At 47.6% G+C, this 26,050-nt stretch overlaps 1 protein-coding gene across 1 annotated transcript in view; it reads left to right on the top strand.

Annotated features, from left to right (window-relative positions):
• The window catches only part of LOC137304267 (adenylate kinase isoenzyme 5-like), a 52,410-nt gene that overhangs the window by 22,084 nt on the left and 4,276 nt on the right, over positions 1 to 26,050 (top strand). Inside the window, exons 7-12 of the mRNA XM_067972816.1 lie at positions 4,087 to 4,177; positions 5,269 to 5,327; positions 9,658 to 9,694; positions 18,663 to 18,698; positions 21,396 to 21,559; positions 24,780 to 24,896. Of these exons, the coding sequence (XP_067828917.1) occupies positions 4,087 to 4,177; positions 5,269 to 5,327; positions 9,658 to 9,694; positions 18,663 to 18,698; positions 21,396 to 21,559; positions 24,780 to 24,896 (504 nt within the window). The remainder of the gene's footprint in view (positions 1 to 4,086; positions 4,178 to 5,268; positions 5,328 to 9,657; positions 9,695 to 18,662; positions 18,699 to 21,395; positions 21,560 to 24,779; positions 24,897 to 26,050) is intronic.

Raw genomic sequence — 26,050 nt, 5'->3', positions numbered from 1 at the left:
TCGATGAAGGCTTCCTTTATCAACTCAGTAACCACGGCAACTGGGGACAGGCCCCTCCTCCACCTTGCTCTTTGCAGAATGCCCAACCCCTCCTCATTCAGCAGGAGGCCCAGCTGTCACATGGTGACTGTCACACCTCAGGGTCTCCATCTCCCCCTCCCTCCGGGAGTGTTTGATGGGACAGTGTAGAGGGAGCTTTACTCTGTATCTAACCCATCCTGTTCCTGCCCTGGGAGTGTTTGATGGGACAGTGTAGAGGGAGCTTTACTCTGTATCTAACCCGTGCTGTACCTGCCCTGGGAGTGTTTGATGGGACAGTGTCGAGGGAGCTTTACTCTGTATCTAACCCATCCTGTTCCTGCCCTGGGAGTGTTTGATGGGACAGTGTAGAGGGAGCTTTACTCTGTATCTAACCCATCCTGTTCCTGCCCTGGGAGTGTTTGATGGGACAGTGTAGAGGGAGCTTTACTCTGTATCTAACCCATCCTGTTCCTGCCCTGGGAGTCTTTGATGATTGACTTTTCTTGTCGCCACAAGAATAAACTTGCAGATAACCAACAGGATTTACCCAGTATCACTGGCGAAGTCAGTCACTGTCCTGCGATATAAACCCGCCCCCCCCCCCCCGGTCTTCGACATTTCCCATCTGTAATCAGGAGGGTAATCCTGCAGTGGATGAAAGTACCAGACTGTTTAAGGATGTGACTGTTGATAGATGGCAAAAAAAAGGATAAAAATGGGGTCTTTGCCTCTTTGTGCTGGGGATAATAAGAAGTTTCCTTTCAGTTGGTTGGGTCACAAGGACCTAGTGATCGGCAGCTGGAGCAGACAAACTCCACACTCGATGGGGGTGTTGATGATTCACTTGGAGAGGCAGCTCTCACACTCTCCGCCAACACAAAAGGATCAGAGACCTCACTTACTGCTGAAAGGAGCCAATGGGATCTCGCCAGACACTGGAGAGATGATGTCGTGGGCGTTCTCTCACTTTGTTTAAATTGCTGTCTGAACGCAGTCTTTCTGAGCTGCTCTTCTTTGCCCCTTTTTTAAAAGCCTCTTTAAACTGGGAGGCTTCCAGTGGCCGAGGGAGCGCGTGGATCAGTGAGAGTGATACTGAGCCTCACAGAAACACATTATCCAGTTTAATCACAAATTAGCTGATTCAGCCCCACAATTTCCCAATTAGCCTGAGTGACCTGGGCTGTGATGATGGATAATCGGCCTGATCTCCTGCTCCTGATGGCTAAACTGTGATTGACTGGGGAAATCTGAACCTTTGTGTATGTCACATGAGGATAAGATTGGCTTCGAGTGTAATGCTTAGAATTACATAGAATTTACTGCACAGAAACAGGCCATTCGGCCCAACTGGTCTATCCCGGTGTTTATGCTCCACACGAGCCTCCTCCCACCCGACTTCATCTCACCCTATCAGCATATCCTTCTATTCCTTTCTCCCTCATGTGTTTATCCAGCTTCCCCTTAAATGTATCTATACTATTCACCTCAACTACTCCTTGTGGGAGCGAGTTCCACATTCTCACCACTCTCTGGGTAAAGAAGTTTCTCCTGAATTCCCCATTGGATTTATTAGTGATTATTTTATATTTATGGCCTCTAGTTTTGGTCTCCCCACCAGTGGAAACATCTTCTCTACGTCCACCCTATCGAACCCCTTCATAATTTTAAAAATCTATATCAGGTCACCCCTCAGCCTTCTCTTTTCTAGAGAAAAGAGCCCCAGCCTGTTCAGCCTTTCCTGATTGTTATAACCTCTCAATTCTGGTAACATCTGTGTAAATTTTTTTTGCACCTTCCCCAGTGCCTTGATATCCTTTTTATAATATGGAGACTGGAACTGTTCACAATATTCCAAGTGTGATCTAACCAAAGTTCTATACAAGTTTAACATAACTTCTCTGCTTTTCAATTCTATCCCTCTAGAAATTAACCCCAGTGCTTTGATTGCATTTTTTATGGCCTTATTAACCTGCGTCGATACTTTTAATCATAGAATCTTATGGCACAGAAAGAGGCCATTCAGCCCATTGTGCCTGTACTTGCGACTCCGGATCCCTAGATCCCTTTGCGACCTCTGACACATTTAGACTCTTATTTTCCAAGGAGAATGTGACCTCCTTACTCCCCCTACCAAAACACAGCACCTCCCACCGATGGTTAAATACCCTGCCGACACTCACTGCCAAGGCTCATAGATGAGGAGTGGCCACTTGTTTAATGTGTTGGAGGGCGGGTGAGTCCTGCGGAACTGTATCCCAGTGAGCGTCAGCACCTTCAGGAGGGGGTGGGGGATACGGGGGAGTGGGGGATACGGGGGGGGGGGGGATACGGGGGGGAGGGGGGCATGTCGGGGGGGAGGGGGGCATGTCGGGGGGGAGGGGGGCATGTCGGGGGGAGGAAGCAAGATAAGCATTTATGGGAATAATGGAAAATGTCAGATACCAGGATGATTTTGGGGTCCAATGGTTTATGGGAGTGGTTTAGTGTCTGGGGAGGATTCTAGGGGTTCAGATGATGTGCAACTGATGGAAGCATTAGAACAGAGGGAGCCACGGAATGAGAAAAGGACACTTGGTGCATCAGTCCCACTCCTGCTGCCGTCCCTGTACAATCGGTTCCATCGTGGATTCCAGGCCATCCATTTAATCTGGAAACTACTGGCTCCAGAAATAAAAAGACCTTGCCTTTATATTGCACCTTTAATGTCCTACGATGTCCGAAAGTTAATTTTGAAGTGTAGTCACAGTTTTGTAGCCAATTTGCACAAAACAAGCTCCCACAAACAGCAAATGAATGAACGGCCAATAAATCTGTCTTTGGCGATGTTGGTTGAGGGGTCAATATTGGCCAGGACACCGGGAAAGTTCCCCTCCTCTTCCTTAAACTGGTGCCGAGGGACTTTTTACACCCAGCATCCGAGACCTCAGTTTAACATCTCGACCCAAAAGGCAGCCACTGTGACAGTGCAGCGCTCCCTCAGTACTGACCCTCCGACAGGGCGACCCTCCCTCAGTACTGACCCTCCGACAGTGCAGCGCTCCCTCAGTACTGACCCTCCGACAGGGCGACCCTCCCTCAGTACTGACCCTCCGACAGTGCGGCGCTCCCTCAGTACTGACCCTCCGATAGTGCGGCGCTCCCTCAGTACTGACCCTCCGACAGCGCGGCGCTCCCTCAGTACTGACCCTCCGACAGGGCGGCGCTCCCTCAGTACTGACCCTCCGACAGCGCGGCGCTCCCTCAGTACTGACCCTCGACAGTGCGGCGCTCCCTCAGTACTGACCCTCCGACAGTGCGGCGCTCCCTCAGTACTGACCCTCGACAGTGCGGCGCTCCCTCAGTACTGACCCTCCGACAGTGCAGCACTCCCTCAGTACTGACCCTCCGACAGTGCAGCACTCCCTCAGTACTGCCCCTCCGACAGTGCAGCACTCCCTCAGTACTGCCCCTCCGACAGGGCAGCGCTCCCTCAGTACTGCCCCTCCGACAGTGCAGCACTCCCTCAGTACTGCCCCTCCGACAGTGCAGCACTCCCTCAGTACTGCCCCTCCGACAGGGCAGCGCTCCCTCAGTACTGCCCCTCCGACAGGGCAGCGCTCCCTCAGTACTGACCCTCCGACACGGCAGCGCTCCCTCAGTACTGCCCCTCCGACAGGGCAGCGCTCCCTCAGTACTGACCCTCCGACAGGGCAGCGCTCCCTCGGTACTGATTGTGATTAAGGATCCACACCTGAAATATGAATTTCTCTGCACTCTCCACAGATGCCGACTGACCTGCTGAGTGTTCCCAGGATTCTCTTTTGTTTTTGTTTTTGATACTTCCTGATTCCCGAGGGTTTCTAAGGCAGAACCTCAGAATATTCTTTTACCGTTACCTCTATCGTTGAACTGTGGAGCTCACCCCGTGGAGTATCTAATCATCTCGCCCGCTGTAACTCCCAGCCCTGTTCCCAAACAGACATTTATCCGGCTGCTTGACTTGCCCTAGATTGCTTTCTCTGACGCTGTCACGAGGGACTGACAGTGACGAGTGTTTGACTACAGTGTGTCCTCTTTCTCCCACAGTTTGATGCAGACAGGGATGAAGAGGAGGTGTTTGGTGATATCAGAGCAACAGTGGATGGCAAACTCTTCCTGACGAAACAGCCAGTGGCAGGTGAGTAGCAGCGGGCAGCCTCTGCCAACTGTACCAGACAGGGCCGAGCAGTGACCAGACAGGGCTGAGCAGTGCCTAGACGGGGCTGAGCGTGACCAGGCAGTGCAGCAATGACCAGACAATGCAGCTGTGACCAGACAGTGCCGAGCAGTTTGGAATTCCAGGACAGGTAGTTGAATTGACCGGTTACAATCGGGATGAGTTTGACCGGTTCTCAGGCTGGCTCTCCCCAGGGGAGTCGGTAACCAGAGGACACGGATTTAAGATAATTGGCAAAAGAACCAGAGGGGAGATGAGGGGAAATTTCTTTCTAATCTGGAGTGCGCTGCCTGAAAGGGCGGTGGAAGCAGATTCAATAATAACTTTCAAAAGGGAATTGGAGAAATAGTTGAAAAGAAAACATTTGCAGGGCTCTGGGGAAAGAGCAGGGGGGAGTGGGACTAATTGCATAGCTCTTTTCAGAGAGCCGGCACAGACACAATGGGCCAAGTGGCCTCCTTCTGTGCTGTGTGATTCTATGATGCTCAGCTCAGCCAGGCAAACGAGGTGTCAGGTTTGATCGCCTGCCTGTGCTGAGTTATTTGTCTCAGCAGGTTCTCTTCAGCTGGCCTCGTGCCCCTGGGCTGATGCACCTGCTTGGTTTACACTAGAAACCTCAGCAGATCCACATGATCACAGTCCTGGACACGGGACTAACAGCTCCAAATATTTCCAACTCAAACTTTCATCATTCATTCCCTCTGTCTGCTATTTTTAGCGCCCTGGTTAACACCTTTGTGTTAAATTCTTGGCTCTCACAAAACCACAGATTTAAAGGGTTCAAAGAAGTGCCAACAGGAAGTTAACACAAATTAAAACTAGCAGACACACAGAGTTAACAAAACCCTTTGAACCCCGAAGACCAGTCGAAGCTCGACTGCCCCGTGTTTAGCCTGTGCTGTGAGTTTATTTCCCACCCTGACTTTGAGGCAGGAGATGGTTTGGAAACACAAACCTCTGGGGATATATTGTTGAATATTGTGGCTCTGCAGGTGTCTAAAGACAGTTAATAGGAAGCTTTGTCTAATTCTTCCTTCTCTCTTCTCACTCAGGCCCCAGTGAGCTCGATCTACACCTGATTGCTGATGTCAGCTCAGACACCGAGGAGCAGGTAAAGCAGCAATTACCTCTTGTTCAGCCTCTTCGATCATTCTCTCCCTCGCCCTCCATGTTTTACTAACGGTGCTGATTCTTGCTCGGGGAATGTTCCGCGGGTGCTGACCCCACCCAGCCCTCCCCCACTCCTAGCCCGAGCAGCCACACCTCACGTGGAGGCTTACAGACTGTTCACTTCTGAAAGGCATCAGAGCCGAGCCTCAACCTCTCGCCCGACACCCATCGCAGCAGGACTGGCTGGGTGGTGATCTGATTGGGTGGTGATCTGGCTGGGTGGTGATCTGGCTGGGTGGTGATCTGATTGGGTGGTGATCTGGCTGGGTGGTGATCTGGTTGGGTGGTGATCTGGTTGGGTGGTGATCTGATTGGGTGGTGATCTGGCTGGGTGGTGATCTGGCTGGGTGGTGATCTGGCTGGGTGGTGATCTGATTGGGTGGTGATCTGGTTGGGTGGTGATCTGACTGGGTGGTGATCTGGCTGGGTGGTGATCTGATTGGGTGGTGATCTGGTTGGGTGATGATCTGGCTGGGTGGTGATCTGGTTGGGTGGTGATCTGGCTGGGTGGTGATCTGGCTGGGTGGTGATCTGGCTGGGTGGTGATCTGATTGGGTGGTGATCTGGCTGGGTGGTGATCTGGCTGGGTGGTGATCTGGTTGGGTGGTGATCTGATTGGGTGGTGATCTGGTTGGGTGGTGATCTGGCTGGGTGGTGATCTGGCTGGGTGGTGATCTGATTGGGTGGTGATCTGGCTGGGTGGTGATCTGATTGGGTGGTGATCTGGTTGGGTGATGATCTGGCTGGGTGGTGATCTGGTTGGGTGGTGATCTGGCTGGGTGGTGATCTGGCTGGGTGGTGATCTGGCTGGGTGGTGATCTGACTGGGTGGTGATCTGATTGGGTGGTGATCTGGCTGGGTGGTGATCTGATTGGGTGGTGATCTGGCTGGGTGGTGATCTGATTGGGTGGTGATCTGGCTGGGTGGTGATCTGGCTGGGTGGTGATCTGGCTGGGTGGTGATCTGGCTGGGTGGTGATCTGACTGGGTGGTGATCTGATTGGGTGGTGATCTGGCTGGGTGGTGATCTGATTGGGTGGTGATCTGGCTGGGTGGTGATCTGATTGGGTGGTGATCTGGCTGGGTGGTGATCTGGCTGGGTGGTGATCTGGAACGCAATTTGCTCTCACTCTGGGAGTGCTGCACCACCCCAACTCAGCACAGACCGGGAGTCGGGCCTGGAACCTTCCTGGTCCGTAGGCCTCACCTACTCACTGTCTTAACCAGCTGAGCTATCGGGGGGGCCAAAGTGTCCATTCTACGTGTTTGAGCCGTGTAGGCAAACTCTTCAACTGTAGAAAGCAGCACAGCTGAGCCTGATGTTCACAAAACCCAGTTCCCAACAGTGGCCACTAACAGGAGTCAGACTGCAGGCTGACCTTATCTCTCCCCACCCCCGGGGGGCTGAGATTGTACCAATTCAGAAGGGGATGAAATTGAAGGCTTAGCCTCTGCCTAATGTTCCGTGAGACACCTCACAGGACGAGGTTCCTTTAAAAGACGAGGCTACATTCCTGCTAAATGCAGCCCGTTTCACAGCGATTGAGTTTGAATGTTAATGTCAGGAGTGATTGGTTTCCATGGAAACTATCAGCCAAATGCTCCGTGATGCAGCACCTATCAGAAGAGATACTCTGAGACAAGCCTCCCATTTCACCACTTTCCTCGTGTCCCAGTGGGGTTGTTTCCCCATCAAGTGAGGGTCACAAAAGGGCATCAACCTCCTTGTAGGGGTTGCCAACCCTCCAGGAATGTCCTGGAGTCTCCAGGAATTGAAAATTAATCTCCAGGACATGGGAGAAAACAATTATGTTCCTTTTTCATTTTCTTTGAACATTTCTGTTCATTGGTCATAAAAAATATTGGAAATGGGAAAAACGGCTGTTTGACCGTGCGAGGCGATTGGAGGCAGGACGTCATGTGATGAAACCTCCAGGAATAGGCCCAACCAGAGTTGGCAACCCTACCTCCTTGTTAGCATTTCCATGGCGACTGCCTCCTCTACTCATCAGATCCATCTCAAACTTTCAGTGTCCTTCACTCAGTGACGGGCCTGATGATGCAAAAGGGCGACAGAGAGAGAGAGAGAGAGACAGACAAGGGTCAGAAAAAGAAAGGAAGAGGGAGAGAGAAAGGGAGCAAGAAAGGGAAAGGGAGAAAAAAACGGGCGAGAGAGAGATGGAGGACAAGAGGAGAGAAGGGAGAGTGGAAGATAGACAGAGTGTGAGAGAAAAGAAATGATCTGGTTGTTGTCATGTATCAGTGTCTGGACTTGAATTGATTGAACGGCTCACAGGCCATGTCCCATCAGAAAGGGCAAAATGACTGGTGTCAGGACCCATTCGAGCCACTCCACTAACAGCAGCGTCCTGTGTGTGCGTGAACACATGTCCACCTTTTAAAGGGACATTGGCACTCCTCTAAAGATTTCAGGAAAGCCTTTAAGTTCCACGGATAAAGATTTGACCCCATGGCGGTGATTGCACTTTGGGGACAAAATTTGCAGAAAGAGCGTTGTCTCCTTGTCTGTGATATGTTAGATTGTGCGGCTCTCTCCGGCTTCCCCTTGCCTTTTAGCTGAAATCACGAGTCAGCTTTGAGTATTGTATGGAGGAGGGAAGAGACATATATTTAGAAGCAATTTTGTTGTACAATTCAAGTTCCACTCGGTACAGAGACAATTTCCTACACAGGGAGTCACGTTTGTTAACTCGCGAAACCCAAGTAAAAAGCTAAGACCCACAGTGCAGGGTCAATTGGGTTACCAACCCTCCAGGAATGCCCTGGAGTCTCCAGGAATTAACCTCCTGGACACTGCAAAGCAGGGAGAAAAATCATCGAGGAATTAAAATAATTGTGTCTTCTTTTCATTTTTTTCGAACACTTTAATTTATGAGTTATAAAAATATTGGAGATGGGGGAGAAAGGCTGTTTGACCGGGCGGGCTGGTTGGAGGTCATGTGATGAAACCTTCAGAAAGAGATCCAACCAGAGTTGGGAACCCTAATTACCGAAGATGGGTGGTGCTAATTTGGGGATTTAAAAGCCTGTAGCTTGTAGCAGGAAGGGCAGAATGAGGGAAGGGAGGAGTCCCACAGGCTTGAAGTCCTGGAAAAGAATGAGTTTGAGTGGGGAACAGTGTGACGAGCCTCGATTTCAGCACAGTGTTGATGCAGGAGACCGTACAGACCAGGAAGGCCCCAGGCTCGATTCCCAGTCTGGGCTCTGTTAGTTGATCACACTCGGGTTTGGTGCATCTAAGCCAGGGAGAGAAAATCTGGGTTCTCACACTGAATATCTACTGGCCAGAGCTGGAAAATGTGTGTCTGAGTGTTCGTCAATCAAATGCAGGAGCAGCCTAGCTGTGATGCCCCCTGTAGAAGAATAACCTACCAACATTCAACATCAACAACAACAACTTGCATTTATATAGCGCCTTTAATGTAGAAAAATGTCCCAAGATGCTTCACAGGAGCGATTATCAGACAAAAATTTGACACCGAGCCAGATAAGCAGATATTAGGACAGGTGAAAAAATGCTTGGTCAAAGAAGTGTCTTTAAAGCAGGAGAGAGAAGTAGAGAGGCGGAGAGGTTTAAGGAGGGAATTCCAGAGCTTAGGGCCTAGGCAGCTGAAGGCACGGCCGCCAATGGTGGAGCGATTAAAATCAGGGATATGCAAGAGGCCAGAATTGGAGGACAGCAGAGATCTCGGAGGGTTGTAGGGCTGGAGGAGGTTACAGAGATAGGGAGGGGCGAGGCCATGGAGGGATTTGAAAACAAGGATGAGAATTTTAAAATCTGGGTGTCGCTGGACTGGGAGCCAATGTAGGTCAGCGAGCACAGGGGGTGATGGGTGATCGGGACTTGGTGCGAGTTAGGATACGGGCAGCAGAGTTTTGGATGAGCTGAAGTTTATGAATGGTGGAATATGGGAGGCCGGTCAGGAGAGCATCGGAATGGTCAAGTCTGGAGGTAATAAAGGCCTGGATGAAGGTTTCAGCAGCAGATGAGCTGAGGCAGGGGCGGAGACGGGTGATATTACGTAGGCTCACACATGAAGAATGGCCACTTAGGCAAAATACCAGAGGGCTCCTGACACCTGATGAAGCAGATGTTGGATTTCAGGAGGGGAGGGGTAAAAACTGGGGTTGGGGGAGTTGTGGAAATTGACAACTTTACTGAATGTCTCGAGCTTGTGGATTTTCTGGGGTTGTAGCTGCTTGTGTTCAGCTGATTAATTATATATTTTCCTGCTCTGTGTTTTGTAACAGGTTGGAGATCTTCCCCCTGCCGAGGAGCCCCTGCAAGGTCAGTTAATCAGCATGTTCTCGGGATTCTGCATTGGCCGTGGTACAGGCCACGTGGTAAATACTAACCACACCTGTGACTCAGCACAGGAAATGGAAAACTGTTAACACTGGTGGGATAGAGGCTGAGGTACCTTTTGGTGTAGAGTAAAGGCTTCTAATCAAACTGTGCCTGGAGACAAGGAGGAGCAGGGGAGTTCTCCCCGGTGTCCTGGCCAATATTTATCCCTCAACCAACATCACAAACAGATTATCTGGTCATTTATCTCATTGCTCTTTGTGCGATCTTGCTTGCTGCGTTTCCTACATTAGAACAGTGACTACACTTCAAAAAGTGCTTAGTTGGCCGTGTAGCGCTTTGGGAGGTCCTGAGGTTGTGAAAGGCGCTATATAAATGCAAGTTCTTTCTTTTATATCGGTCTTCAGCAGTCATGAAGGAAATGCCACAATTCCCTCGCCACTAATGAGACCTTGTCAGTTTAACTTCTGAATCCCACGGACCCAGCCCAGCTCAAAACAATAAAGGTCTAAGCACAGTGTGTGTGCGAGCATGTGAGAGAAGGCATTAGAGTCCGTCAGAAAGGGCTTCTCGGGAGCACATGAAAGGCAACGGCAGGTGTCCACCTGAAATCAAATACACTACCCTTTGTGCCCCTGCAGTCTCACCGACTCTGCTGTTAACCAATCGAACAGATCAAAAGATCTCCCTCTGTTATCCCAGTGTGAATTGAAGGGACCACACATTATGGTGCCTCTCACTCTGAAGCCAGGAGACGGGTCCCAGGGGCACTGGAGGTACAAAGCTCTTGTGCATTTTGCACACGTTTCGACTTAGGAAGCGAAAATGTCAAGGAACAAGAGAATTAAAGTCACCAAGAGCCACTGACGTCCTTTTACACAGTTCATTTGTTTTATTTGGATATACTTTAGTTGTGAGTGTTGGCGATATCTCCTGATGATGTGGTTGGTGGGAATTAATCAGTCTGACAGTAGGAAAGTACAGATTTCATATCAAGAGGTGCAGTTATGAAATCCAGGATTCTTCACTTAAAGTGTGTGTGGTGAAAAAAACTTTGTTCAGACGTTTCTCCTTCCTGGATCCTCACTGTGTTAAAATCCCGACTCACCTCACTGTCGTCTACTCCTAAATCATTCTTTCCCAGGATCTGAAAACTGTGGAAACCCTCACCTCTCTTGGTCATTATCCATCCCACTAATAATATTCCACACTTACTGTCCAGAACATTTCCTGTCTGCTACATTTCACGCATCACAAACTTCTAATGCAAATTTCGAAGCAAAACTTTAAAAAGTATAAGGTACCAAAGTCATTAGCAATGTATAGAAACCTAGCAAAGTATAGGCCTTGGAGAAGGTGCAAAAAAGATTCACAAGGATGATACCAGAACAGAGAGGATATCCTTATCAGGAAAGGCTGAACAGGCTGGGACTCTTTCCTCTAGAAAAGAGAAGGCTGAGGGGTGACCTGATCGAGGTCTTTAAGATAATAATAGGGTAGATATGGAGAAAATGTTTCCATTTGTGGGGAGTCCAAAACTAGAGGTCGTAAATATAAAATAGTCGCTAATAAATCCAAGAGGGAATTCAGGAGAAACGTCGTTATCCAAAGAGTGGTGAGAATGTGGAATTCAGTACCACAGGGAGTAGTTGAGGTGAATAGTGTAGATGGACTTAAGGGGAAGCTGGATAAACACACGAGGGAGAAAGGAATAGAAGGATATGCTGATAGGGTGAGATGAAGTAGGGAGGGAGGAGGCTCGTGTGGAGCATAAACACCGGGATAGACCAGTTGGGCCGAATGGCCTGTCTCTGTGCTGTAGTTTCGATGTAACTTATCGGGAACAGAGAACACCAGAGTCACAATATCTGCCTCTTCACTGATCTTCACACAAACAAAACGAGGGTTCTGATCTTCAGTCTGAATAGCAATTATGTTCTCACCCAGAGCTCACTTCAGTGTAGTGCGGGCACTTCATGTGACCCTATTGTGAAACACTTCCTGTAATGCAATTCTGTAACACTCCTTCACTTAACCAAAGTCAAATATATTCTAACCTAAGCAAATATATTAGGCAAATTTATTCTATCACACCTGATTGGGTAATTCTTGCCACGTGATTGACTCCCTCCACTTCCTCAATAGTTTCAGTATACCATGGAGAAGTAACAGTAAACAAACTAACAACAGTTCAGGTATAAATAGAGGAAAGTTTTAAAACAATGATTCTTACAGTCAGACAATCTACACTTTCTACCTCCTGCGTTCAGCTCTCTTTCTAACAGGTGAAAAACAATCTTTAAAATGTTTCAGCTTGCTCTCTAAAATCATACTTGTTCTACAAAGCCTCCCAACTTCTTAATTGACCCATCAGACAAATCTAGGCTTTGATCCACAGCCTGATCTGTAACAGACCTTAGGATTCATTTCAAATGATCAGAGCAATTACACCTTCTAGTCTTAAAGGGACATATGTTTACACTCTAGTGTACAGTATAACACTCCATTATAAACCAGCACATTGGCTGACTTACACTGAGCAGCAATAGGTGGGAGATTCTCTAGTCATTTATATAAAAAAAAGTACTTCATTGTCTGTAAAGCACTTTGGGACGTCCTGAGGTTGTGAAAGGCACTATGTAAGTCTTTTTTTCTTTATAAAAATGGGACGCATGCAGTGCTTGTTTCTGGTCTGTCACACTGTTCTGTAACACTCCCTCGTGTTACACTCAAATTTATGTGTCACACTTAAAAAAAAGTATAAGAAAGAAATTCCCCAGGAGCACAGAAAACAGGAGCCCGAACGTCTGCAGCCTCTTAGTTGACTGTAACCTTTGAAAGATACACGCCTACACATTAGTAGGAAGTAATATCGAGTTTTACATGGTATAAAGCTCCTGTGCTTATTAAACAAAGTCCTGTCCAACTTGCTGTGTGAGCTGTACCATGGGAGGTTTGCTGTTAGTTTTAAGTCTGTCACACCTCAAACGTTACATTTCACCGTCAAAGTATAGGAAAGAAAAGCAGGAATTTTATGTGTTTTTTTCTGAAATGGAGCCAAAACTCTCCAAGCACCTGTCAATCTGCAACCCTCCCTAACCAATAGCAGGTAACGTTTAATTAATCTCAAGATTTCCTACGTTTCATTGGCTATAAAACGCTTTGGGACATCATGAAAGGCGCTATATAAATGCAAGTTTGTTCTTTCTTTCATATATATATATATTTATAAAATACTAGTTTTGTCTCGGTGAATTGAACACAGTAATTAACCCCCTCCATTTGATTTACTGCCTTCGATAGTCACTGAGAGGTATTCAAAGTCCTCATTAGATTGCTCGTTTTGTTATCGAAATGGCCAGTGTTCGAGACCTTTAAATCCGGAGCTCTCATGTTGTCTGTTGTTGTAATGTTGGAACATTCTTTGTCTTTCTGATGTCACAGTGTTCCTGGTAATTTTCACACTTCAGCAATCAGTGGGAAACAGGGGATAATATACTTTGTGACATCATTTCAAGATGATATCAGCAATATCGAGCAGTTTACAGGGCAATGCTGTAACAGCCGATTGATGCTACTTGGATACTCCACTGAAGAAAGCACAACCAAGGGCCCAAGCACACAGTGCAGGACACCACAAGGGCTGAGAAGAGCAGAACCAAAGGATGAGGTGATTCAGGAAGATAAGGAGATGGCAAGTTTGGTTTTTTAAATGCCTGCGGGTTGTAGAAGGAAGGGAAGGTTGGGGGAGGGGGAGGAATTCCACACTTTAGAGACCCTGGGAAAGAATGAGATCAAGTAAAAGATTGTGTGATGATTTGATTTCAACACATGAGGATCAAGAAAAAGGAAGAGTGTGCAGGTTGACATAATTGGAACTTAGAAGGTTCAGAGGAGCGATGACCATAGTGGTATCAATGGAGAAAGAAAAGGGAACACTATAACCTTTAATTGGTAGTATTAGTCTGTGTTAGATGGTACAACCCTTTGCCGATGACACATCAAACGCCCCTTGTAGGATGAGACTTTGTTCAGACTTACACATCTTGACCAGGAGACATTACTGAATTGCATGCACTTGCTACACCTGTTATACTTTCCTAAATGGCACAGTGCTTGGATGAGGTCCAGCCAATGTGCAGCATACGTGTACAGGCGTGACAGCAGGTCTCCTACTGTTAAGTCACAATGGCTGGGTGACCAGTAAAGAAACAAGAAAAAAAAAGAGAAAAAAGCCAAACAGCAGCGATATTGGGGAGTATTACTCACCGGGTACAGGAAGATATCAGGAGTCCCAAACACACGACGAGAGAGTGGAATGGGGAACTGTAAAAGTGGCGATTCTGTACAGATTTGTGACGAAGTGAAAGGTAATTCTGGAACACTTGGAAAAAGCAAAACCAGTGAATGTTTCCTTCCCCACCAGAAAAAACTGACAGTGGTGCCTCGTAACAATCACTGCCAGGAATCTGGCTTCTCCAATGAGACGAACGAGTGAAAGTTCTCTTCATTGCCAAAATGTCACTAAACTTCCTTGCTGATCCTTAAAAGGGAAACAAATGATTCTCAATGAACTTCAGAACATAAGAAATAGGAGCAGGAGTCGGCCACAAAGCTCCCCGAGAGCCTGCTCCGCCATTCAATAAGATCACAGCTGATCTTCTACCTCAATTCCACTTTCCCGCCCAATCCCCATATCCCTTGATTCCCCTAGAGTCCAAAAATCTATTGATCTCAGTTTTGAATATATTCAATGACTGAGCATCCACAGCCCTCTGGGGTAGAGAATTCCAAAGATTCACAACCCTCTGAGTGAAGAAATTTTTCCTCATCTCCGTCCTAAATGGCCGACCCCTTATCCTGAGACGATGCCCCCTAGTTCTGGACTTTCCAGCCAGGGAAAACAATCTCTCAGCATCTACCCTGTCAAGCCCCCTCAGAATCTTATATGTTTCAATGGGAGGATAGGAACAGGAGGAGGCCATTCAGCCCCTCGAGCCTGCTGTGCCATTCAATTAGATTATGGCTGATGAGCAGTGGAATTTAAACTTTTTATATTGGGGTCTACAGTTTGTACCAAGAAACTCAAGAAAACAAAACTCCTGGGCAGTTTGCTCCAGGGTGAAAATGTCATAATTATCTTGAACTTCTGGGGTCCTTAACTCACGCTCCATGGTTGGGTAACGCAGTCCAAATATCCGTACCTTCGGAGAAGAATGTTCATCACTTGTGACGAATTAAACCGATGCGACATTCAGAAGAACCCGGAGACTTTGTGTGAGAACAACTCAGCCGCCGAGAGATAAACCCAATTCAGAATGGCCTGGAACCAGGGCCAGTGGGACGACTACTCTCTCCACCAGAGCTTGAGGTTTAGACAGGGGGTTAGAGGGAGGGTTTGGCTGCTTTGGGACATTATCCTTTCACTTCTGTGCTCAAATCCAATCCCAAGACTGATGGGATGGAATCTTCCTCTCTCTCGCTCCGATTGGCTGCATAAAACACAAGTAACATGAACTCCTATTGGGTGTCAGCTCACCGTTAAGAAACTACCCACAAAGCTGAGCTAGTTGGCACTAAGTTACATCTTGACCCCATTGGTTGGTTGGTGTGGGGAATGGAAGAAAAGGTCAGAGTTCAGTAGGAGCTGGTCCTCTGAAGTTGGATATTGTTGAGGAAGAGGAAACTCGATAATCACATGAGAGAGAACGGAACAGAAGGATATGCTGATAGGGTGAGATGAAGTTAGGAGGGAAGAAGCTCGTGAGCAGCATAAACACCAGCATGGACCTGTTGGGTCGAATGGCCTGTTTCTGTGCTGTACGTTCTATGTAACTCTATGTAAGAGATTTAATTGTGCTACATCTAATCTAGGAGTACTCAATGCAGACACATGGTTCCATTGCCGAGTGCTGAAATATCTTATCCGAGCACAAATATTCATCAGAAATACAAATGATGGAAAAGAAAGAGGAAAATAGAGAATCTGCAAGATTAAGATTCCGTGCAGCAATGGGCAAGGGGTGAAGAAATGTGAGATTTCTGTGCTTTTTTTTTTACAATATAGAGAGAGGTCAGCCATCTCTATCCTACACTCTGGAACTCCCTCCCTAAATCCCTCCCCATCTCTGCCTCTTTCTCTGCCTTTGAAAGCCTCCTCCAGTCTGGCTGGGCTAGCTGGTCTTTTTCTGTCCCTCATTTTCCTACGTTTAGAAAGGTATCAACTGATCAAAGAGAGTCAGGGTGGATTTGTGAAGGGCCGGTCGTGTCTGACTAATCCAGTTGAATTTTTTGAGGCAGTTACTAATGAGGTAGACAAGGGAGTGTCTTTGGATGTCATCTATATGGACTTCCAGAAGGCATTTGATAAGGTTCCGCAAAAGAGATAATTAGCAAAAATGAGATGCATGGAATTGGAGGCATGGGTTGGTGATAGGTTGGGAGGTAGGAGACAGAGTAGAGATAAAGGGTTTGTTCTCTGATTGGCAGGATGTTCCTCAGGGACCTGTACTGGGGCTGCAGCTTTTCACCATATAAATCAATGACTTGGATGAAGATATAGAGAGTTGTATATCCAAGTTTGCAGGTGGCACTAAGTTAGGATGCACAGTAACTTGTGTGGGTGGGATCAGGAAGTTACAAAGGGGCATGGGACAGATTAAGTGAGTTGCAAAACTATGGCAGATGGAGTTCAATGTGGGGAAGTGTGAGGTCATCCACTCTGGCCTTGGAGGGGGTGCAGTGCAGATTTACCAGATTGATACCAGGGTTAAATTATGAGGACAGGTTGCATAAACTTGGTCTGTGTTCCCTTGAGTTTAGAAGGTTGAGGGATAATCTAATCGAGGTATTTAAAATGATAAAGGGATTTGATAGGGTAGATAGAGAGATGGTGGGGGAGTGCAGGACAAGGGGGCATAACCTTAAAATTAGAGCTAGGCCGTTCGGGGGTGATGTCAGGAAGCATTTCTTCAGACAAAGGGGAGTGGGAATCTGGAACTCTCTCCCCCAAAAGGTTGTGGATGCTGGGGGGGGCAAATGAAATTTTAAAGACTGAGATTGATAGATTTTTGTTGGGTATCAAGGGATATGGAGGTGAGGCGGGTAAATGGAGTTGAGGTACAGATCAGCCGTGATCTAATTGAATGGCGGAATAAGCTTGAGGGGCTGAATGGCCGAACAGGCTCAAATGGCCTTCTCCTCTTCCTATGTTTCTATCTTTTTGACCATGCTTTTGGTCACCTCTCCTCACTCTTCTATCATTGCTCAGTGTCTGTTCCTTGACTGTGAAGCACCTTGGGACACTTTCCGATTTTAAGGGTGTTTATAGAAATGTTGTTGCTGTGAGAGGAAAGGGGCGGTGCCATTACTGACCAACCACAGTCGGAACATGAGAACATGTGAACTCTGACAGACCTAAGCTTCATTCCTCAACGTTTAGGCATCTCAGTGTTGGGCACCGAGTGTCAGCGTCGAGGAGGGTTGGTAATAAACACAGATTATAAACACAGCTCCCTCCGCTCTGCCCTGACTGCACCAGTGGGACATCTTTTCCATTTCCCACACCAGCCTTCCCCTGTCTGGGTGAGTTTGCCAATTTATCATCAGTTAGTGTCAAATTACAGCGGGTTTTGAACTGTCGACTAGGAACTGGATTGGGGTCCTGCTCAAACACCCTTAGAACCAACAGGAAAAGAAATCAACGGAGAGTAAAATTGGGCAGAGTGTAAAATAGGCTGACTCGATCATGTCATATTCCCACTGGGCGGGGTAGGTTAAAATTGGGGTTGTTGTGTTAATTGAGGGATTAGGTTAAATTTACCCCCAGCATTTTAGCTTTTAAAAGATTTTCACTCAAGGACATATTATAAACGATGCTAAGGATGTCACGGTGATGGTGTTGAGTTGCGTGTTGCATGTTGCGTGTGTAGCATGTGGCGTGATGGTGAACTGATGCACGGGGTCTCAGAGTGCTGGACATGTGTCTCCATCTCCAGTACCTCAAACACACTGTTGGAGTTCCCAATTTGAGCCTTAGTTCTGGGGGAAGGTCTCAGGCTCTGGTCCTAAAGATGAGAGGGAGAATTGAAGAGCGAGACTCATCCCATGGGCTACTCTTGAGAATCCTGTCCAGACCAATACGATGAAGATCTTTCTCTGTGATGTTTGACCAGGTCCCAATCCACTTCCTCGGAGACTGTTCAAAACCAGCTTTAATTGGACATTTGGCCTGTTTGATATTTTAGGAGCTCACTCCCTTTTTTGCAGTGTTGATCGACAGATGATCTTAATTAATGAGCTTGTACGTGTCGTTGGCGGGGTGGGGGGAGAGGGAGGGGGGGTTAGTGTTGGCTTGAGCAGCCTGAGGCAGGAAGGGGGAGTTTCCCACTCCTGCTCGCTGTCTAATGACCCCTTGCTGGAAAGGATGCACATGTTGATTCCTGGGTTGGGACAGGATCAGGCAAAGGGGTGATTCCTCAAGGGTCAAATAGCCCACTGACAATTGAAGGACGGGCGTGAGATGCAGTCGGACAGCAGCTGCCACTGGTGGGACTTTATCCGAACACGAGGCAGTCCCTTCTAAAGGGGAGCAGAGAAATACTGAGAGCAAATGCAGCCCAGCGTCACACACCAGCTGCCTCAGTGACCCAAGGACTGACAACAGGTTCAGTTCCAAAACGTCCTTTGAGGAATGACTCGTCAGTTCCCCCTGGTGGACAGGTAGGTTTCGTTCACCTGTCTTGTGTTTTCGGTTTACTCGAATAGTGAATGTGTCTGACGATCTGGGTGTTTAACCGTTGCACATCCCATCATGGGGGAGGGACACAAGTTCCCACCTGTGATCCGTCACATGCGGAGTGCAAGAACACCGAAACGAGTTGAGAAAATTCAACTTAAACAAAGATTTTAACTTTGAAATTCTAAATGTGTTCATTGTTTGGTTTTACAGAAAAACTGAAAGTCACCAAAATTATCTTCGTAATTGGTGAGTAAATAAAACTGCCAACTTTCTCCGGAAACTAGTGTAAAGGTTTATGATATTATTATAGTCAGACAAATACATACATTAATAATTTACAATAATTAATACCTCATCACATCAAAACCTGGGATTATGCTCCTTAGAGCAGAGAAGGTTAAGGGGGATTTAATCGAGGGGTTCCAAATCATGAAGGGTTTTGATAGAGTAAATAAGGAGAAACTGTTTCCAGTGGCAGGAGGGTCGGTAACCAGAGGACACAGATTTAAGATAATTGGTGAAAGAACCAGAGGGGAGATGAGGAGAATTTTTTTACTCAGCGAGTTGTTCTGATCTGGAATGCGATGCCTGAAAGGGCGGTGGAAGCAGATTCAATAATAACTTTCAAAAGGGAATTGGATAAATATTTGAAAAGGAAAAATTTGCAGGGCTTTGGGGAAAGAGCAGGGGAGTGGGACGAATTAGATAACTCTTTAAAAGAGCCGGCACAGGCATGGTGGGCTGAATGGCCTCCTTTTGCGCTGTATGATTCTATGATTCTTGAGCTGCTTCACACAATGAGATGATATTTCAGGGAGCAGTTACTTGTTATCTGGGCCAGAGTAGCGACCATTCTGTGCTCCCCGCGTCTCACTAACATCACTGAGACAACCGGCCAGTTAGTGTCAGTGTTGGTTGATGGAGGACTGTGGGCTGGTCACTGCCATCACTCCCTGAACTTTGAATTGTGCCGTAAAAATCTAACGTCCACCTGAGCAGGGAGATGAGATGTTGGCCGAAGGAATCATCCACAGCAGCCCCTCAGTGCACACAGTGTATATTAGATGGAGCAACAAAATATATTTTACAAGGGGAATGACGAGCAGAGAGTAATATAGACACAATCTGTTCTGTAACAGGAATAAAATACATTAGATACAAAATATTTAATGTGAGTGGGACAGACCTGAACTATTGAAGAGGGAAAACAAGATATATATCACAGGGGATTAATATACACGGTATATACCACAGGGCATTAATATACACGGTATATACCACAGGGGATTAATATACACGGTATATACCACAGGGGATTAATATACACGGTATATACCACAGGGGATTAATATACACGGTATATACCGCAGGGGATTAATATACACGGTATATACCACAGGGCATTAATATACACGGTATATACCGCAGGGGATTAATATACACGGTATATACCACAGGGCATTAATATACACGGTATATACCACAGGGGATTAATATACACGGTATATACCGCAGGGGATTAATATACACGGTATATACCGCAGGGGATTAATATACACGGTATATACTGCAGGGGACTAATATACACGGTATATACCGCAGGGCATTAATATACACGGTATATACCGCAGGGGATTAATATACACGGTATATACCACAGGGGATTAATGTATTTGGGGTAGATTTTATCTTCACTGTCTGCTTGGTAATCATTCGGATCTGATCACATTCCCTTTATAAAACCCGCTCGATTTTCATTCCATTGATTTGATGATGATAATATGATGAGTTTATTACCGTGTGCACAATTCACCCCCTCCCCCCACACCCCCTGTACATTACAGGGGGTTAAAATGCCGAATAGTGACATGAAGTGAGTGAGCTGACACCTTGGGCCAGCTCTGTGTCAAACTCCCTGATGTACCCATTGTAAGAGGTCATCAGGGAACTGATGCTGTTCTCCGATGGGACTACACCAAGACTGGACCAAAGGAGCAATGTAACGGAGCAGAGCAGTGTGTGAGGTTTGCTCAGATATCACTCTCCATGTACACGGTCTCTATGGACCCTAAAGGTGAAAGCAGATTAAAGCTCTCTCTACACTGCTTTACCAAGCTGTTCCAGGGCAGTTACAGCAAGTGCTAGATACAGAATAAAGTTCCCTCTGCACTGTCCCAACAATTTTGCTTAACCCTAACTTCAGAAAGTGACATCTCCATTTCCCAAAATTTTCAACCTTTGGAATTCATCTGCTGCTGAAACCCTCATCCATGCCGTTATTACCTCCAGACTCCACTATTCCAATACTCTCCTGGCCGGCCTCCCATCTTCCACCCTCAAAATACTTGAGCTCATCCAAAACTCTGCTGCCCGTATCCTAACTCGCGCCAAGTCCTGTTCACCCATCACCCTGTGCTCACTGACCGACATTGGCTCCCAGTCTGGCAACACCTCGATTTTAAAATTCTCATCCTTGTTTTCAAATCCCTCCATGGCCTCACCCCTCCCTATCTCTGTAACCTCCTCCAGCCCTACAACTCTCCGAGATCTCTGCATACCTTCAATTCTGGCCTCTTGTGCATCCCCAATTTCCTTCGGTCTACCATTGATGGCCGTGCCTTCAGCTGCCTAGGCCTCTATACTCTGGAATTCCCTCCCTAAACCTCTCTGTCTCTCCACCTCTCTCCTCCTTTAAGATTCTCCTTTGACCAAGCTTTTGGTCACCTGTCCTAATATCTCCTTATGCAGCTCGGTGTCAAATTTTGTTTGATAATCGCTCCTGTGAAGCACCTTGGGACGTTTCACTGCATTAAAGGCACTATATAAATACAAGTTGTTGTATTGAGAATGTTCACTGAAATGAGGGGAAAGTTTGCAAAGAAATAAACTCATAAAGATATTCCAAAACTCACTCTGAACCCCAAAAACCTTGTGATGTTTCAGGGGGTCCTGGGTCGGGGAAAGGAAGCCAGTGTGTGAAGATGATGGAGAAATACGGATACACACATCTGTCCACAGGGAATCTCCTGCGGAAGGAGATCAGCAACGAGACCGACCGTGGCAATAAGATTAAAAAGATCATGACTGAAGGAGGCCTGGTCCCACTGGTGAGTAATCTGACCCCACGGGGAGTAATCTGACCCCACCGGGGAGTAATCTGACCCCACGGGGAGTAATCTGACCCCACGGGGAGTAATCTGACCCCACCGGGGAGTAATCTGACCCCACCGGGGAGTAATCTGGTCCCACCGGGGAGTAATCTGACCCCACGGGGAGTAATCTGGTCCCACCGGGGAGTAATCTGACCCCACGGGGAGTAATCTGACCCCACGGGGAGTAATCTGACCCCACCGGGGAGTAATCTGGTCCCACCGGGGAGTAATCTGACCCCAGGGGGAGTAATCTGACCCCACGGGGAGTAATCTGACCCCACTGTGAGTAATATGACCCCACGGGGAGTAATCTGGTCCCACCGGGGAGTAATCTGACCCCACTGTGAGTAATCTGACCCCACGGGGAGTAATCTGACCCCACGGGGAGTAATCTGACCCCACGGGGAGTAATCTGGTCCCACGGGGAGTAATCTGGTCCCACGGGGAGTAATCTGACCCCAACGTGAGTAATCTGACCCCACGGGGAGTAATCTGACCCCACTGTAAGTAATCTGGTCCCACCGGGGAGTAATCTGACCCCACCGTGAGTAATCTGAACCTACGGGAAGTAATCTGACCCCACCGGGGAGTAATCTGACCCCACGGGGAGTAATCTGACCCCACGGGGAGTAATCTGACCCCACTGTGAGTAATATGACCCCACGGGGAGTAATCTGGTCCCACCGGGGAGTAATCTGACCCCACTGTGAGTAATCTGACCCCACGGGGAGTAATCTGACCCCACGGGGAGTAATCTGACCCCACGGGGAGTAATCTGACCCCACGGGGAGTAATCTGGTCCCACGGGGAGTAATCTGACCCCAACGTGAGTAATCTGACCCCACGGGGAGTAATCTGACCCCACTGTAAGTAATCTGGTCCCACCGGGGAGTAATCTGACCCCACCGTGAGTAATCTGAACCTACGGGAAGTAATCTGACCCCACGGGGAGTAATCTGACCCCACGGGGAGTAATCTGACCCCACGGGGAGTAATCTGACCCCACGGGGAGTAATCTGGTCCCACGGGGAGTAATCTGACCCCACGGGGAGTAATCTGGTCCCACGGGGAGTAATCTGACCCCACCGGGGAGTAATCTGACCCCACCGGGGAGTAATCTGACCCCACCGTGAGTAATCTGGTCCCACCGGGGAGTAATCTGGTCCCACCGGGGAGTAATCTGACCCCACGGGGAATAATCTGACCCCACCGTGCGTAATCTGGTCCCACCGGGGAGTAATCTGACCCCACCAGGGAGTAATCTGACCCCACCGTGAGTAATCTGACCCCACGGGGAGTAATCTGACCCCACCGTGAGTAATCTGACCCCACGGGGAGTAATCTGACCCCACGGGGAGTAATCTGACCCCACGGGGAGTAATCTGATCCCACCAGCCCGCGCTGTTCAATTTGTAAGAACACCATTTGTTTACGAACAGGATATTAGGCCCAATAAGCCGATCTTTCACCGCCCCTCTGCCTCACCTTATCCCTTAATCCTTCCCCTCCCCAAAAAACCCTTCTAATTGCTGCATGAGCCCATTTATCTCGTCTGCCTTTACCTGCTGGGATGTTCCGAGAGCTCCTGTTTACTGTGGGTCAAACAGTCCTACCCAACTCTCTCCTTACTCCAAACTTTCTCGTCCCCTTTGAATTGGAATCTTTCTCTGATGCTCAGTCCCCGAAAAAAAACCCTCGCTCACGACCAACCCAAACTGCCTGAGAATGTAATCAAAGGTCAGACAGAAATCCCTGTTCACTGTATTTCTCTCCCTGTTTACGTCACATGCCCTCCTCAAAACGATTTGCTTAAATCAACTTTCTCAGTCTTGAAGAACTTCTCTGGGTGTAAATTAGAATCGTTGGGGATCCCGACACTGGGATATAAACCACTCTCGGATCACCATCCCAAAAAGTCTTCACTGCTCGCTGTCCTTCAGCTAATGTCTTATCCATTCCCAGACTTTCACTTCCTCATCCATTGCTAGCTTTGATCTTGTGATTTTCCCATTTTCTTGTAAGATATTTTGATTCCTTTTCCAGTTGGGAGTTCCAGCTCCCAATTCATGCCCTTTCTAATTAAAAGCAAACATTTCCGTCTCCCTCTCTGGTTCACTGGGTGCATGAAATGAGCCACAGACCAGTCAATGCCCTCAGGACAGAAGAGGCAAAAATTGGAGTCAAACTGCGTTCCATTGAACTCCCGGTGATGCCCAGCTCGATAAACAGGGATAAATAGGGATCCGTGCATCCTCCCCGTAGTGTCTCTGTTAGCCTAAAGTTTTAATCTTTAATCAGAGGCAAGCTGTGAGCAGAGGAACAGGAGGAGGCCATTCAGCCCCTCGAGCCTGTTCTGCCATTCAATTAGATCATGGCTGATCTGTATCTTAACTCCATTTACCCGCCTTGGTTCCGTAACCCTTAATACCCTCGCCTAACAAAAATCTACCAATCTCAGTTTTCAACTGACCCCCCCCAGCATCAACAGTTTTTTGGGGGAAGTGGCAGGGGAATGAGGCTAATTTGATAGCTCTTTCAAAGAACCAGCACAGACACGATGGGCCGAATGGCCTCCTTCTGTGCTGTTTCATTCTATGAAAAATCAATGGGTATTAAAAAAATGTGAATTTTTTTCATTTTCTTTTAACCCTTCTGTTTACCAGTTTTAAAAATATTGGAGAGGGGAAAAAAGCTGTTTGACTGACAGTCAGGAACCAGCCAATCAGGTAACGAAGAGTCTATTCACTTACCGATTGGCCGTGGGAAGGCCGGGCACCATGAGGATGGCCGTGTCGGGCGACCAATGGCGGGAGTGTGGGGTGGGGCACCGTGAGGATGGACATGTCAGGTGACCAATGGCGGGAGTGTGGGGGCAGGGTGGTTGGAGGCACGAAGTCATGTGATGAAACCTCCAGGAATATGATCGGAGTTGGCAACCCTAATACACTTGCATTGCATGTTGAACAGATTTACTGTCTTCTGAGCTGTCTTGGAACAAAGGAAATCAAAAACTTCTCTTTCAAAATCAAGTAAAAATTACCAAATATATAAATAAATAAAAAGGTAGAATAATTACAGAGGCTACTCCCTGGTAACTAGGAATGGCAAACTTTAAATAGTGTTTCTCAATCATTATTCGCTGTTTTTTTAAATAACTTGCCTTGTGTTTGTTCAGGGAACGACTTTAGAGATTTTGAAGGATGCCATGTTGGAGAATTTGCAGGAGACCAAAGGCTTCATGATTGATGGGTATCCACGGACTCTGAAGCAGGCTGAGGCCTTCGAAAAGTCTGTAAGTGTGGAGGCCGAGATTGCATCCAATCTTCCGCCTTTTATCCCCTCCCTCCCGTCTCCTCGTTATTCCCTCGGATAAGCTCCTGATATTGGGACATGTGGTTGGAACAGGATCTCAAATAACTTCCTCTCCTCTTCCCAGCGGTTTCTCCCACCCCCTCGCTGCAAGAGTCCCGAGCTTTGTCCAGGACCCCATCACTATCCCTGCAACATAAACATGTTTAATATAATCTGGTGGATCTCTGGCAGCATTGCCCTGGTCAGTCAAAGGATACGACAGACGTTGGTCAGAGATGTGGTCAGTAAAATGGATGGTGGTCAATTGTTTATCGATTAGTTCAGGAGACGTGGTTTGGATCAAATCATAAATAAAACTATCGGGTTAACCTGATTGGCTCCAGTTTTGCATGTGATCACCAGCATGCTAAGTGGTACAGTGTTTTTGATTGGCTGTTGGGAAGTTTGACACACTCAGATTACGGTCACTTTGCCTTTTTGGCAAAAAGTCTCTTAAAACCTCACTACAGATAAAGATTCATCTCAGGCCCTGGAGTGAAGAAGGGGAGAAACAGGTCCCGTCCCCGAAGCTAAGGTTTGAATCCCTGATCTGCCATTTGGGCATTTCTTAAAGTAAAATATTTTTTAATAATCAATTCCCAAGTAAAGCCTCGCCCGTATTACCGGGGGAAACGTTACAATTTAACCATTTCAGAATCCCAGACCCTCTCGGGCTGTCCTCAGCACCCCCACCCCCTACTCCAGGGAGTGGGGAGATCAGCCCGAGGATTCCCGCTGCTAATCGCAGTCCCAGAGCGGTGTCCAGTGAGGGCTGGGGTCAGTCTCGAGTGTGGACACTCAGTGTTGAGGGTCACTGAAGGGAGGTACCAGAGAGCCCCTGATACACCTGGAAACTGTACTGAAGTCTGAGTCAGCACCTTCAGGAGAGGAAATCTGGAGAGGGTGAAGATATTTCTTAAAAAGCGTTTGTGCATCTGTATGAGTGTGTGTCCGTGTCTGTGTGTCCGTGTCTGTGTGTCCGTGTCTGTGTGACCGTGTCTGTGTGACCGTGTCTGTGTGACCGTGTCTGTGTGTCCGTGTCTGTGTGTCCGTGTCTGTGTGTCCGTGTCTGTGTGTCCGTGTCTGTGTGTCCGT

Source organism: Heptranchias perlo, chromosome 37, assembly GCF_035084215.1.
Source record: "Heptranchias perlo isolate sHepPer1 chromosome 37, sHepPer1.hap1, whole genome shotgun sequence".
NCBI classification, from domain to species: domain Eukaryota; kingdom Metazoa; phylum Chordata; class Chondrichthyes; order Hexanchiformes; family Hexanchidae; genus Heptranchias; species Heptranchias perlo.
This window is presented reverse-complemented; position numbering and strand designations above follow the sequence as displayed.